The sequence below is a fragment of the Prionailurus bengalensis genome, chromosome X, assembly GCF_016509475.1.
Source record: "Prionailurus bengalensis isolate Pbe53 chromosome X, Fcat_Pben_1.1_paternal_pri, whole genome shotgun sequence".
NCBI classification, from domain to species: domain Eukaryota; kingdom Metazoa; phylum Chordata; class Mammalia; order Carnivora; family Felidae; genus Prionailurus; species Prionailurus bengalensis.
The window spans coordinates 4,691,172-4,706,760 of NC_057361.1; the positions used below are offsets into that span (position 1 = coordinate 4,691,172).

General features: G+C 46.5%; 1 protein-coding gene across 3 annotated transcripts in view; it reads left to right on the forward strand.

Annotated features, from left to right (window-relative positions):
• The window catches only part of STS (steroid sulfatase), a 161,788-nt gene that overhangs the window by 126,338 nt on the left and 19,861 nt on the right, over positions 1-15,589 (forward strand). For all 3 annotated transcript variants that reach the window (XM_043571467.1, XM_043571466.1, XM_043571468.1), the window contains exon 9: positions 12,438-12,597. In XM_043571467.1, coding sequence (XP_043427402.1) covers positions 12,438-12,597 — 160 coding nt within the window. The remainder of the gene's footprint in view (positions 1-12,437; positions 12,598-15,589) is intronic.

The following is a 15,589-nucleotide window of genomic DNA, read 5'->3' on the forward strand; positions in this document are numbered from 1 at the left end:
CATTCCTGAGGATCTTCCTCTTTTCCCCTAAAATACCTTCCTTCAGCTGGGGCCAGAATAACTTCCCTAAGATTTTCTTATAGCAGAGTTGAGAGTTTTCTGTCTCTTTCTCATAGCAGAAAATTCCCTGTGCTCTCGGAAGAGAACAGTTAGACCAGCTCTGTTTCATTTGCATTCCTCTCTGAAATCAAGGTCACCCTGAAGGAAGCTCTCCCCATACCTCCCTTTTACTCTGCCTAAAGGCAAGTAATAAATGTCAATGGAATGGATAAATTAACTCTATAGACGGTGTTTGCAGAAGCATGGGGGTGGGGTTATCCTATTTTCCTGAGTTGCTCAAGAATGTAGACTTTCCCCACGTGCAGAGAAATGCTTTCAGAATTTCTGCAGCTTCTGGAATTACTCCTTTTCCTTACATGCAAATTCCAAAAGCAACTAATTGGCTTGAGTCCGTACCACTTATAAGTTGCTTCCTACAGTCCCTGAATTCGGCTTGTCTTTCTCTCATGCAGTAATGCATCTTTCAGAGAGCCATTGATAACTTTTGTTGGGAAACAGACAGCAAGCGGGTCTGGTAGTTTCTTGGAAGGTGGTTAGATAACGTTCAGGTTCTGTCTTCAGATTTGGACAGGTGTTTTCACCAGCTACCCGGGAGTGGGAAAAGCTGGGGCGTCTCGCTGTATGGGTGTTTAGTGTGCCGGAAGGCATCCACAGCCTTTTCACCTTTGTGAGAAGACCATGTGCTATCTTCATTTATCAGTGCATTCGTTCAGTCACATTGGAGCAGCAAGCATTTTGTTTATCGACTCTGTGCAGTGTGCCAGGTGTGGGGCTAGCTGCTAGGGCATAAAGGCCATGGATGCAGGGTTCCCGACCTCGTGTAGCTCATATTCTACTGATGAGATGGAGATCTACGGAGATAATTCTCTACAGAGAATAATGAGGTGCTAAGGGAACTCTCTCACGGGAAGATGGTTACAGGTACTCAGCACAGCCTGGACTTCCGAGAGCCTCCCCCGGGGAGATGACCTTTTGTGGGCTGATGTTTTCGCGTGTTGGCAAGGAGAGGAGCAGTGAGGAATTCATTCTAGGCGGGAGTGAGATGTTTACGGTGAGCGCAAGAGCGGCTCGGCGTAGCTAGAGTTGAAAGAGAACACAAGGATTGTCGGGTGATGTAGCCGATGAGGCCACACGTCCAAGTTAGTATGTCCAGTAGAAATGCATTCAAATAATCATTGCCATTTGGGTAGTAAAATCACATGTGAAGAATGCCGCCCAAATCTAGTAGGAGGAGAGGGTAGAGTCACGGAAATAAGGATACGTGGAGGAATGACTGTGTATCTGTTCTGTCATCCTTAGAATTAGAATAATATGATTGTTGTAAGACGAATATCATGGGGAACTTTAGTGAGGATTACAAAGTCAGTGCATGCCAAGTGTTTGCAGGAGCACTCAGTACGTGCAGGGTATTACCGTCCTCCACACGTGAGATCTGGGATGCCGTATATGTTATTTCACTCACATGTGCATCCACGGAGCCTACAACGGTGCCTCACATGTTTTCAGAAATAATTTCTGACCAAATATATAACTGAAAAAAAATACTCGAGCTTGGGTTGGAAGGATGCATAGTTTGAGGAGATATAGCTGGGAATGGCATCGCTGCCTCGATAAATCCATCGGCATTGGCTGTTGATTGGATCCTGAGTTTGAGGGAAAGGAAGACGTGTCTTGTGTTTTTGGCTCACGTGGTTGTATAAACAGAGATTCCCTTTATGAAATAAGAGTCATGGCACGTAGAGAGGTGCATAAGATCATTTGGTGTAAGAAGAGAAGAGGGTCAAGGAACAAATCCTGAGGAACTCTTACCTAAAAGGTGAGATAGACAGTGATGATACGGTAAAGGCCATATTGCCAGAGTTATTTGGGAAGTCAGAAGAAGACAAGGAGAAGAGAAGATTCGAGGAAAGGCAGGTTAGTAGACATGAATTGTGCTGAAGAGCCCAGGAAGATGAGGACATAAGGCCAATTATGTTCAGTAGCCACCAGAGACTCACAAGTATATTTTCAGTGGAGACGCAAGAGGCAAAGCCTGGATGGATGGATGGATGGATGGATGGATGGATGGATGGATGGATGGGTGGGTGAGAAATTTCTCGGGTTCTTTTGGAAAATTTGTCCATAAAGGCAGGCAAGGCATTGTAAGCAGGGCTTTGTCATGGGAAAGATTGGAGCATACTTGATGATCAGGGTCAACTTTAATGAGAGAGCTAACTCAAGGCATAACTGACGTCAAATTGCTGAGAAGATCAAGACTTGTGGAGAACACATCCATTTTCATTGAGGGCTAATGTCTTACCGTGGAGATGTGAGCTGGCATCAGATGTGAACTCACGGCACTCAGTGTTTGGGTAAGAATGTGAGGGAAATAGTGTATTACGTGATCTGAGCCAGCAGTGAGGACCACATAGATAGGATAAGATTAGCAAGAACTCCAAACATCATAGTGCCATTTGCAGTGATTGGGGCTGTCCACGTGAGCAAAGAATACTGCAATTTGGGCCCCGTGTTGCAAAAGCCGTATCGGGGGTAAGGCTTGTGGTTGGATCCTGGGTGCTTGATTTACTCACATTGGAGCCAGAGCAGATGGAAGCGATGTGGTCTCATGTGGTCTCATGTGGTCTGTGGAGAGGGCGGCTGGGGTTGTGTGGAGGAAAAGTGGCAGGAGAGCGGGAAGGATGTGGCAGGGGAGCATCAACTGAGGTCTGGACAGGCAGGGAGTTGAAGTACTTGGTGGTGATGAGCTCATTTTCCTGCATGAGATGGAAGGTAAGGTTCTCTTCTGAGGCTGGTCAGGCTCTGGAGGAGGGGACTTACGGAATGCAGTTGATAAGGGAAATGAAAAGTCCTAGCAACATTGACGGACAAAAAGGAGGTTGGAAATAGGAATTTCAAATCACTTCTATAGGATAGTCTTTTTTTTTTTTCCCCAGCCATACTCCTCAGGGATTAATCCATGATTTCATTCACTCAAGAAATATATTGGACCCTATAATTTGGAAAATATTATGATGTGGATTTCAGTTGATTAAACACTGAATTAGAGTTTGTTTTCAAGCACTCATGGTCCTGCTGGGATGATAAGATGTGCACAGATTTGATTGTCACACATCCCATAAACGAGGAACTTGAAAACTGCTAAGGAAATGGACAGTAGTAAAACATCACCTGCAGTGGGGCTCGTGGGAGGCTTAATTAAATGGGAGGGGCGTGTTGTCCAGGATTTTGAGGATGTGTAAAATGATTTGGGGGTTGGGGAAAATCCTGGCAGAGCAGACATCCAGACACGGAACTTTCCAGAAGGCAAGAGGGGGCAAGCTGTTTCCTGGGGCACTTAGGTGAGGCTTAGCTCAACCAAAGTATGATGTTACAGAAACGGATCAGAACCAGAACACGGTTCACTTGGCATTCTCTGCCACAGTCCGTGGCTTAGTTTTTCATCTTGTAGGAGATATTAAGAAGGTGTCCAGTGGAGTGAACAAATGCATCATTACTAGAAGCCTCGCTGACATTTTGCCTCAGTACTGAAGGACTTACTATTGTGGAATTGCCTGCTTGCTGCACTCACCTGGACACAGAATCTAAATTCAGTTAACTCAGGGCAGGGCTCAGCTAGTTTTGGCATTGGGGCCGAATGGAGCCTGATGGCTGGTTTTGTAAATAAAGTTTTATTGAGACACAGCCACGCTTATTCTTCGAGGTCTCACAACGTGACAGCAGAAGTGAGTGTTGGGGAAGAAACCACGAACGTCAAGCTATCTCCTACATGACCCCTGAGAGAAGACGTTCCCCAACCCCTGTCTCCTACCTGGCCCCTGAGGGAAGACGTTCCCCAACCCCTGTCTCCTACCTGGCCCCTGAGGGAAGACGTTCCCCAACCCCTGTCTCCTACCTGGCCCCTGAGGGAAGACGTTCCCCAACCCCTGTCTCCTACCTGGCCCCTGAGAGAAGACGTTCCCCAACCCCTGTCTCCTACCTGGCCCCTGAGAGAAGACGTTCCCCAACCCGTCTCCTACCTGGCCCCTGAGAGAAGACGTTCCCCAATGCCTATCGCCTACCTGGTCCCTGAGGAAAACATTCCCCAACCCCTGTCTCCTACCTGGCCCCTGAGAGAAGACATTCCCCAACCCCTGTCTCCTATCTGGCCCCTGAGAGAAGACGTTCCCCAACCCCTGTCTCCTACCTGGCCCCTGAGGGAAGACGTTCCCCAACCCCTGTCTCCTACCTGGCCCCTGAGAGAAGACGTTCCCCAACCCCTGTCTCCTATCTGGCCCCTGAGAGAAGACGTTCCCCAACCCCTGTCTCCTACCTGGCCCCTGAGGGAAGACGTTCCCCAACCCCTGTCTCCTACCTGGCCCCTGAGAGAAGACGTTCCCCAACCCCTGTCTCCTACCTGGCCCCTGAGAGAAGACGTTCCCCAACCCCTGTCTCCTATCTGGCCCCTGAGAGAAGACGTTCCCCAACCCCTGTCTCCTACCTGGCCCCTGAGGGAAGACGTTCCCCAACCCCTGTCTCCTACCTGGCCCCTGAGGGAAGACGTTCCCCAACCCCTGTCTCCTACCTGGCCCCTGAGAGAAGACGTTCCCCAACCCCTGTCTCCTACCTGGCCCCTGAGGAAGACGTTCCCCAATCCCTGTCTCCTACCTGGCCCCTGAGAGAAGACATTCCCCAACCCCTACTCAGATGAGTCAGCAGTTTCACGTTGTGCTCGAGGAGTTATGTGTAACTCTTCAGACTGAGTCAGTTCATTTTAAGGGTGTTTTTACAATGTTTTTTGAGCACTGATATCAGGAGAGTGTTGCACTGATATAGCCTGACGGAACGCAGATGATTCTGTCACGTCCATTCATTCCGAAGGTGTTTAATAAGAAATCACTTAGGATGACCAGGAGTAATGACGAACTGTTCAAGCTCACTGCAGAGATGAACACGTTCCTTCCCCACCATCACTTGCAGGGTAGGTACCCCATTTCACAGCTGGGAAATCTTTGGTCAAGTGATGGCACCAGGTAGAGCTGTAATTTGTGGGCTTTGGTCCCTAGAATGAATAAGTGAAGAAAAGCTTAAAACATAGCATCTTGGGTGAGAAAGCATTGAATTCGTGCTTCTACCTGCATTATTGTGGTTTGTATGCATGCTGGGTATCCACGTTACACGGTCATGGAGGTGCCCAGCAGGAGAGAAGTGGCAACGAGATGATTTCACAAAACTCTGTGCTCAGATCAAGTATGAGAATGACTGGCATATGCTCTTGCCACTAAAAGTGATTTGACCTGCCAGGTGGCAGCATCGGAAAGGACAAAAATAGAAGCCTGGCCCAGAAGCAGCTGTTCCTGACAAGAGGCTTGGAGTAAATGGTAGCATTTTCTCTGCATTTGCCTGGAGAGATTGGGGAACTCAGCCATCCTTCCCCTGTGACTTCTCATTGTGGCAAAGTGCCATCTAGATGTTCAGTGTGCGACTTTGACAATTACTTGACCAAGTTGTAAATTTACTCCCTTTTTTCTCTGCTCATGCATTTTCAGGGGAAAGAAAGAGCAATCCAGATTTCTTACCCTGTTTTTCTTGTCTTTGTCCTGCAAGACATCTCCAACTTTCCTGCCCCTGTTTGTCCTCTGTGACGCCACTCAGACTCTGTGGTGGCAGGGTGGGTGTTCCTAGGTAGCAGGCATCCCCCTTGTGGTTTCTGTGGACTCCCACTCAGAGGCATCAGGCGGGACATCTGAGCTCTCCCTGCAGACCTGGAATTCCTGTTGGGTGAGATCCTTGTTCATATAACTGTGTTCCCTGTGGGGTTCTGAGAATCAAGAAAACCTAGCGTTCCATAGCCCAGATTCTGGAGCCCTACCTGGTGCCATCACTTAACCAAAGATTTCCCAGCTGTGAAATGGGGTACCTACCCTGCAAGCGATGGTGGGGAAGGAACATGTTCATCTCTGCAGTGAGCTTGAATAGTTCCTGGAACATGGTGCACTCCGTCATTACTCCTGGTCATCCTAAGTGATTTCTTAATAAACACTTTCGGAATGAATGGAGCTCACCACTGTAGATGCCGTGAACTTCACCAGGGATAATCGTGGCAGTGACTGGGAGAGTCAGCTGTCCTGTTTCAGCCTGATGGATGCATTTTGCACATAGCCTCTTCCATGGACCGTGGCAAGGGGGATAAGAGTGAGAGCTACACCATCTGACGACCAAGGCTATTTGCTCACGAACACATGCCTGGAAATGTGTGGTCATACTTAACCAAACAGGTTTCTCCCTAAGCAGAGTGTGCACGGAGTGTTACGGATTTTTTTAATGTGCTTTTTTTTTTTTTTACATTCTTGTAAAGAAAAAAGAAAAAACACTCCTTTTACAGCTTTAGAAAATTGCACGGGGTTCTGCTTATTGATCTATTTCCTTCTGAATATAAATTCAGAACTGTAAGATGAGGGTCTTTGGATGTTACACGTAGTGGGTTCATATTTTCCTGACAGAGCATCATGGTTCGTCCCGAGTATGATAGTTTGTTATCAGAAAAGTAGCCTGGGATGCCACCATGCACGTGGTCCTGCTAGCCCTTACATCCAGGTGGTCAGCGAATGGCTGGGCCCCGGGAGCTGCAGACACACTGCCTCCCATAGTCCTGTACCTACCTTTCTTCCTTCCTTCCTTCCTTCCTTCCTTCCTTCCTTCCTTCCTTCCTTCCTTCCTTTCCCTCCCTCCCTCCCTCCCTCCCTCCCTCCCTCCCTCCCTCCCTCTTTCTTTCTTTCTTTCTTTCTTTCTTTTCTTTCTTTCTTTCTTTCTTTCTTTCTTTCTTTCTTTCTTTCTTTCTTTCTTTCTTTCTTTCTTTCACCTTTCTTGATGGTGCTCGGAGCACCGCACCTGAGCAGAGCTAAGCCCCTTCGCTGCACGCAGAATCGTTGCCTCCAGGGGACTGTTTCTGGCTTGGAGCTCTTCAGGGGAATCTTAGATCTCTGGCAAGGTGTGACTTCTCTAGGTTTCCTCCAGGAGTTTTGTGGTGATTTCAGAGGAGCTGCACACCAAGCATGCTCTCATACCCTTTTCTTCCATCACCCGGAGGTTCGGGATCTCAGAGCAGAGTTCCCAGAGTAGATTCCTGATACTTGAATCATCATCTACACATACCTTGGATGAGCCTCTGTGGATTTCTATGGCACTGTCTACATTGTGTGTGTGTGTGGGGGGGTGCCTGTATAAGTGGATAGGCATTTATGGAAATGGTAACGTTTATATAAATGGAAAGACTATTTGGTTTTCTTATGGTGAAACGGAGTCATATTTACAAAATAAATACAAGTATCTCCTTTGCTGATTTTTTTTCAGCTTTTTTTCAGGTACAGCTAATAAAAACTATATATATTTAAGATGCACAACTTGACGTTGGGGTGTACGTATACACTGTGAAACGATATCCACAGCCAAGTTATTTAACATACCCATCATTTCATACGGTCACCATTTTTTTCTTTTTTGTGTGTGTGGTAAGAACACGTAAGATCTCTCTGTTTTCATGTACGCAGTGATGTGTTACGGTCTGGTTAGCTATAGCCCCCATGCTGCCCATTAGATCCCGGAACGTATTCAACTTTGTACCCTTTGACCAGTATCTCCCCATTTCCCCAGTCCCATGCCAATGCCAACTGTCATTCTGGTCTCTGTTTCCATGAGTTTGACTCATTTATCTTTCTGTGTCTGGCTTATTTCACTGGGCATGATGTTCTCCAGCTTCACCCATGTGGATTCATGGCAACACCTCCTCCTTTTCTGTGCCTGGTGTTCCCTTGTGTGTGTGTGTGTGTGTGTGTGTGTGTGTGTAATTTCACATTTTCTCATTTATCCATTGATGGGCATTTAGGTTATTTCCATATCTCAGCTGTTGGGACCAAAGATTAGTGTTGGACAGGTTGTGGAGAAAAGGGGACCCTCATGCAGTGTTGGTGGGAATGCATATTGGTGCAATCACGGTGGAAACCAGTATGGAGTTCCCTCAAGAAATTAAAAACAGAGCTCCCGTATGACCCAGCAATCCCACTGCTGGGTACACATCCAAAGGAAATGAAGTCAGAATTTTCAAGAGACATCTGTGCCCCATGCTCATTCCAAGACATGGAAATCTAGCCAAGACGTGGGAACTTGGGCACTTCCCAGTCCTGCTCTCATGTGGATTTGCAGCCAGGTGTCCCTGTACCTTCACCTGGTGAGCTCCAGTCAGCTGTCCTTGAGCACTGCCTTTTTCCTTAAAGAAGATGCACCTGTTCACTCACTTCTGGAAGGGCAAAACAATGTGCCCAGGGTTGTAGTTCTTAATCCTGTAGTTCAGATTTGTCTTTCCGAGTTTCTTTTTATTTTTAATGTTTATTTATTTATTTGAGACAGAGAGAGAGAGAAAGAGAGTGAGCAGGGGATGAGCAGAGGGAGAGAGGGAGAGAGACAATCCCAAGCAGGCTCCGTAACTTCGGGATCTACCTGCCCTCAGCCCCTCAGGTGTTGCATCTACACAATGGAGAGTGATGGTAGCACCACCGTGGGGTAGGTGGAAGGATTCAGTGAGATGAAATGCATATTATAGACCATCAGAGTTTGCGTCTATACATGGGGAGTGATAGTCGCGCCCTCCTGAGGTGGTTGTAAGGAGTTAGTGACAAAATGCAGGTCATAGTCCATATGGCATGGTACGTGATCAGTAACATGTAGCCATTAGAAAGAGTATGTATAAAACCCTGTGAAGTAATTCGTATTGTTCTCCCTGCTTTGTTCTAGAGAATGCCAAGTACTCAGTTAACCGGGGAAACACACGTATATTTATAGCATCTCTATGTGTGTCTTTAGTACAGTTTTTACTTTGGAGTTGGTATAGATTGACAGAATTACAAAGATAGTGAGGATAGCTACTGTTTTCCCTGCACCCAGCTTCGTCCAGTGTTAACTTTCTGCATAACCGTTGTTATTTGCCGAGAAATTAACTTTGGTACATCACTCTTAACCATACATTTTGCACTAAAGCACTCTTCTGATTCAGAATCCAATCTGCAATGCCATGTTGCATCTAGAAGATAAAAAATTTTAAAGGATTCTTTTTTGTTTTTGTGGTATTTTGGCCTACCTTCTGATTTATTTGTTTTATTTTATGTTAACCAGTGGGGCAAGAAATATATACACTAGCCGTTAACTAAACAAGATCTTTATGTTAGGTAGCAAACTTATTTTGTTGTTCTTAAATTTACAGTGAAGTTCTACGGGCTTGATCTGGTCGAAGGATAAACATGAAAATCCCATGAGTTTTATCTAGAAGGATAACCATGAAAATTTTGTGAGCTTGATCTAGGAGGATAGTCCTGTGCATATCCTATCAGCTGGATCCCGCAGGAGAAACATGTAAAAATTATTTGATGTTCATCTAGAAAGATAGTCATGTGCATATTCTATAAGCTTAATCTTGCAGAAGGACAAACAGATGAAAATCCTATGAAGTTCATCTAGAAGGGTAGCAGGTGCATGTCCTTTGGGTTTGAACTTGAAGAAGAATAAGAATTAAGTCTATGATTTTCATTCAGTAGAATTGATTTAAAAAATTCCATGAGCTTGATGTAGTACAACAAAAGGTGAAACTTTTATGAGACTCACCTGGTAAGAGAAATGTGCATATCCTATGAGCTAAATCTCATAGAAGGACAAAGAGATGAAAAATCTATGAGTTTGATCTGGTAGGATAAGCAAGGGAAAATATTATGAGGTTCATCTAATGGAAGGATAAACAAATGAAAATTGTCTGAGGTTCATCTGGTAGAAGGATTTTGCATGTGATAAGCTGTGAGATTGATCGTGAAGAATAAACAGATGGAAGTCTTTGGGCTTGATCTAGTTGATGGATAAGCAAGTTTAAATTCTGTGGGCTTCATCTAGTACAAGGATAAACAGATGAGTCTATGAACTTGATCCAGTATATGGAGAAACACGTTTAAAGTCTGTGAGTTCAGATAAGCAGGTGAAAATCCTACTATCTTGATCTGGTAGAAGCGTAAACAGGTGCACATTCTGAGTTTGATCCAATAGAAGATGAGCAGGTAAAGTGCTGTGAGCCCAGTCTGCTGTTCGCATAAGCAAGTGACACTTCTATGTGCTCAGTCTCGTAGAAGGAGAGTCAGACTAACTCACACCTTGAGGGTCCTCCTGAAGCTCCCTGAGCTACTGACAGCTTGAATAAATTATGGCAAATTATTTGAACTTCCCTATTCTTTGATGTGGTGTCTGTGATGCAAGAATAGTAGTATTTGTCAGATAATTACCTTAAGATCATGTTGAGAAGATATAGCGCAATACTTTTAACTTCTCCTGGGGGCCACCATGGAAACTGCAAAGGATAATGTGAATTTTTATGTGAGTCTACCCTGATGTCTATGCGTATAAAACATTTAGTGCCCAGAGTTTAAAGATCTTGCTTGTAGAGGAGTTGAGTCCAGAGTCGTCAGCTACAATTCATTCTGCAATGGACGGAATTCAAAAACCAGCACAGTCACTAAAAACCAGCATTAAGAAGTGAAGCTTTGCTTCAAGATCCCTTAAACCTCTGTCTCCTGTATTCCATTTTTAAACTTAAAAAATTTTTTTTAATGTTTATTACTTTTGAGAAAGAGGCAGAGTGAGAGCAGGAGCAGGGGAAGGGTGGACAGAGAGGGAGACACAGAATCCGAAGCAGGTTCCAGGCTCCGAGCTGTCTGCACAGAGCCCGACACGGGGCTTAAACCCACGAACCGTGAGCTCATGACCTGAGCCAAAGTCAGACGCTCAACCGTCTGAGCCACCCGGGCACCCCAATTTTTAAAGTTTAAGTGACACTCACGTCCTTTGTCAACCATGCATCGTACTCATGCGTTCTATTCCCGCTGCACATCAGTTTATGTCTCAACTTGTTCATTTAATTTAACTCTTTACTTAATCTTACAAAGCTTGAAAAAGGTACTTGGAAGTAGCTGAACGTCCATTCGCTCCCTTGTCTCCAGCCCAGCTTCCAGCGTGGTTATTCCTGTGGTGTTCAGCGGTGCTCAGCTCATTTTAAAGCCATGCTGAATTACTTCAGGGGAAAGCCGTGCGTCTGGTTTTGCACCCGTCCCTGTGCTAGCTGCATGGCTTGGGGTCCGGCCCTCGCCTCTCTGGGCTCTCGTGCTGGCATGCCTGTGTCCCTCCAGGTGCGTTAGTTGCAAGCCTCGGAGGGCATCTTGTCTGCAGAGCCACTGGACGGAGCTCCCCACACCCCATTCATGCCCTACTTGCTTATGGTCAAGTCACTTCCCATGGGCAAAGCTGGTTTCTTCACCGAAACAGTAAGGGCTATCCTGCTAGCAAAAATAATAGCAGTGGTGAAAATGGCGATTTGGACACTCTTCTTCTGTTCCAGACACTGGATGTGACACTTGGGGTGATTCCATGCAATTGTCAACCTAATGTTGTGCTGGGGGAACTGAGGCACAAATGTCTGAGCCGCACAGCTGGCGTTTTCCTTTCCTGCGGCTGCACTAACAAACACCACAAATGCAGTGGCTCGGAACAACACAGATTATCTTACAGGTGTGGAGTTCAGATGCCCCAGGTGGGTCCACCTGTGCAATGCTCTGTGTTGGCAGCTGTGTTCCTTTGTGAAGGCTACCGGGGAGAATATGGTTCCATGCTTTTTCCAGCATGTGCAGGCAGCTGCATTCGTTGGCGTGGGCCCCCTCGTCCATTGTCAAGGCCACCCTCGTACCACCTTCCAGCCTGTCTCTCACAAAAGATGGAGATTGTTTCTAAGGGCACAAGAATGCCATCAACCAAACACACAAGGAGCCTAGAGATTACTTCCTGGGAAGTTGGAAATCTTAGAAATGTTCAGTGGCAGAAACACAGACCAGTGGACTCACCTTAACTGGGAGACCCGGCCCACAAGTCCTGCTCCCAGCCCTCCAGAATAATCCTGGTCTGAGAGATTTTGAGGATTTGGGCATGGACATTTTGGGGGACCGTTACTTTTCCTGCTAACCTGGTAAGAGGTAGAAATGGAATGTCAGCTTTGTGAGTCCATGGTCATTGACCTGAGTCCTCTCTCGCTGTGAGAGTAGAGTTGCCCTAGTTCATGACCACTGGGCAGTGCCAGCCGCGTGCCATGCATAATAGTGACCATGTCGTATGTGGTTTTTTTCACCCCATTGTCTGCTCTGTTGCTCACAAAATTCTCACTGAGTCCATGCAAGTAGAGCACTTTGTTCATCCAAATCACCCGCCCCATGTTGGACGTTGAAGAGTGCGTTGAAATGAGCCTTAAACCAAGCTTTGAAAAGACATCTTCCTGTTCTCTCTCTCTCTCTCTCTCTCTCTCTCATTTTATTTTGACATTTCAGGGGGAAAAGCAAACAACTGGGAAGGGGGTATCCGGGTTCCTGGCATTCTTCGGTGGCCAGGAGTGATACAGGCCGGACTAGAGATTGACGAGCCAACAAGCAACATGGACGTGTTTCCGACGGTGGCCACACTGGCGGGGGCTCCGTTGCCTGAGGACAGGTACTGTGACTCAGACGCACGCGCTGTCGTCTCCCTCGCATCCACCAGGCGAGCGCGTTCGGTTTGCCTGCATGACGGCGTGCTGTCTGTCGCCACTGCACTTGTTACCCACGTCCTGTTATGGGGCTCACTGGAGGGGCCGCTGGTGTAAAAACGCCATCAACCCCATTATCCCAGTGGGTAATAAACTCCGGGGTGTGGTGCAGTGGCACGGTCCTTGGCTTTCATGAACCAAAGGCTTTGAGCATGCCACTGACCCGGTCTCTCCCGCCATGCCGTCCACGGGCTCTGGGGGTAGCTGGGCAGATGCCTCTTTTACCCCCCCTGCCCCCCGTGTTTTTGCTCCCCTACCTTCCTTTTGGTCCCACTCAGCTGCTCTCTGCTGCAGCAGCAAGAAAGGCAGCTGGTTCCGCCGTTAACGGCCCTCCCTCCCAGCATGCCTTCAGTTAGCACGTTCTAAATGAAACGTCTTTCTCTTAAATTTAAATACAACTTCCTATGACATTGCCAATGGTTTCTTCTTAAGCGTTATTACCAATCTGAAGAGTTTTAAGGGAAGCACGCTGATTAATTGTTTTCATTAGTTTGGTGGCAGACCAGGCTCATGTCATGCAGGCGGGCTGCAAATTTTGTTTAAATCCCGCGGCCAGCAGAACGAAGAGGAAATGGGAAACCAGAGAGGGAAGCACAGCTTGGCCCGAGCTGAGTCCCGGGATAGGTTTGCTGATCTCCCATGGCTTTTAAGATTGTGTCACTGTTCACTCTTTCCTTAGTATTCTCAACTTTTTTCTTGAGCCGTATCTTCTCCCCCAAACACGCGTGTGTGCATGCTCACGCACCACAGGCAGCTTCAGAGAGCTCAGCCCTTCTCAAACTTTGTGTTCTCAACCCCCATGTCTGCTCTTGAGTGACTGAGGAACCCAAAGACGTTTTGTGTATGTGCGTTATGCCTATCAACCTTTATCCAATGAGCAATTAAACCTGAAAAAACATTCAGCGCACGAGAGCGCCCAAGCCACATTCAGTCCGCGGACAGCAGGGATGATGACATCTCCTGTCATGACTCCACTGGCAAAGTCCGCTGTGCGCTCCTGGAAGGGCTGTATGTAGCACAAAGGGCACAGAACATTGGGTGTTCACGCAAAAATAGTTTTGACCTCGTACACTTCTTGAAAGGATCCCCCAGGGGTGTCTGGGCCACACTCTTGAGAGCACGTGGTGCTGTGCATGACAGCAAGTTGGGTTCAAATCTTGTCCTCACTGCTGGGTAAGTGTTTACCTTACTGGGCCTTGATTCCTCACCTGGAACATGGGTTCAATAACAGCACCAACCTTGCAGGCTCAATGGGAGGACTAAAGTCACAAGAGCACGTCAATGTTGGCCGTGCTCATTTAATGCGCACCTGGGACCATAGAATCATAAGATTTGAGGGCTAAAGGGGACTTTCAACATCTACTTTGTTCAAATACTTTTTCTGCCTCAATGACAGAAAACATGGCAGCAGAAAGTCATAAAAAGTCTTTCCTTATGTAAAGCCAAAACTCTCACTTTCTATCTCATCTACTCACTGGCCCTTTGTTCTGACCCTTGACGTAAAACTTAATCTTTCCTTAACTAGCTCACGCAGAGTGTTCAGGTGATTTCATTAATTACATTTTTCTCTCATGGCTCATAATATTAAAATCAGCACTGCTTTTGCTTTCCCTGTGTCTTTAAATGGGTTCGCATGTAGTTGTGGAAACACAAGGGAAGCAAAAGATCAGAGGCTGAGGAAAATCCGTTAAGGGAAATCTTGCTGCTGGCCCTTCCCTCCCACGCCAATCTGAGGCTCACGGAGGTCAGTCTGTTTTCCTTGTTCGTGCGCATTGAAGAAGGAGGCAGCCTCCCTCTTCAGCAGGCCCACAATATTTGATGTGTGAGCCATCTCACCTATAAGAACTCCTCCACAAGATTGAAGATGCTTTTCATGGATCTCACGGATACTTTTTGGCCCAAGTCAATGCGACGATACTGTCTCTGGGTTCAGGTTTAAGGCCTGATAAAATGCCACCGTAATCCTAGAGACTACTCAGATAAGAAAACTGAAATCCTTCCTGGAAATACAGTTATCACACAATATCTTATTTAAATCACAGTGCAAACCAGGTCCAGAAAACATCCTTATACATCTCTGCCCTGGAGACTTGGAACATCTAACGATATGATTCTCTCCCCGCGGGGGTGACTCTTTCCCCACCAGGGGCCATTTATCATTGCCTGGAGATATTTTTGATTGTCTTGACCCAGAATTACTGGCATCTAATGGCATCCAGAGGCCAGGGATGCTGCTAAGCATCCTGCGAGATACAAGACATCTTCCTACAAGGAGGAATAATTCAACCAATTATGTTGGTAGTGCTGACGTTGACGAAGCCTGTCTGGAGGCTCAATTATTACTCTTTTATGGAAAATATTGTTACAATAGATTAACCTCAGCAAAACAGTTCAATGAAAGCATGTGGACCACATTCCCATATGGATATCCATCTATAAATGATACACAAATACCTACTCTTGAGAAAACAGCCTTAACTCTCTCCCAGAAAGATTGGTGGAAATCAGCCTCCCCGATTTCTTGCTTGAGCAGTATTAAATTTACATTCCTCAGGAGAATAAACTCACTTCAAGGGTTGAACCCGAGCTGTCTGACGGGAGCTTAACGAGGTGCCCTAACATCTTTCTGGTGTTTTGTTGCAACAGGAGGATTTCTGTTCAAAAGACCCCTAGCCTTCAGGTACAACCTTGTCGTTCTCAATAAGCATTTTGCGTCTGGTAGCTGGCTTTCCTGCCCAATCAGAACTCAATAGGAGATGAGAACCCTTCAGCACAGGATTTCTACTTAGGTCAAAAGAGCAGTGGTCAGGGATACACATAAGAGGTTTTCGCGTTGCAAAGTGTCAGCGCTACGGTGAGAATCACTCTCTAATTTGACCCTGTAGTGTGTCTGTATGA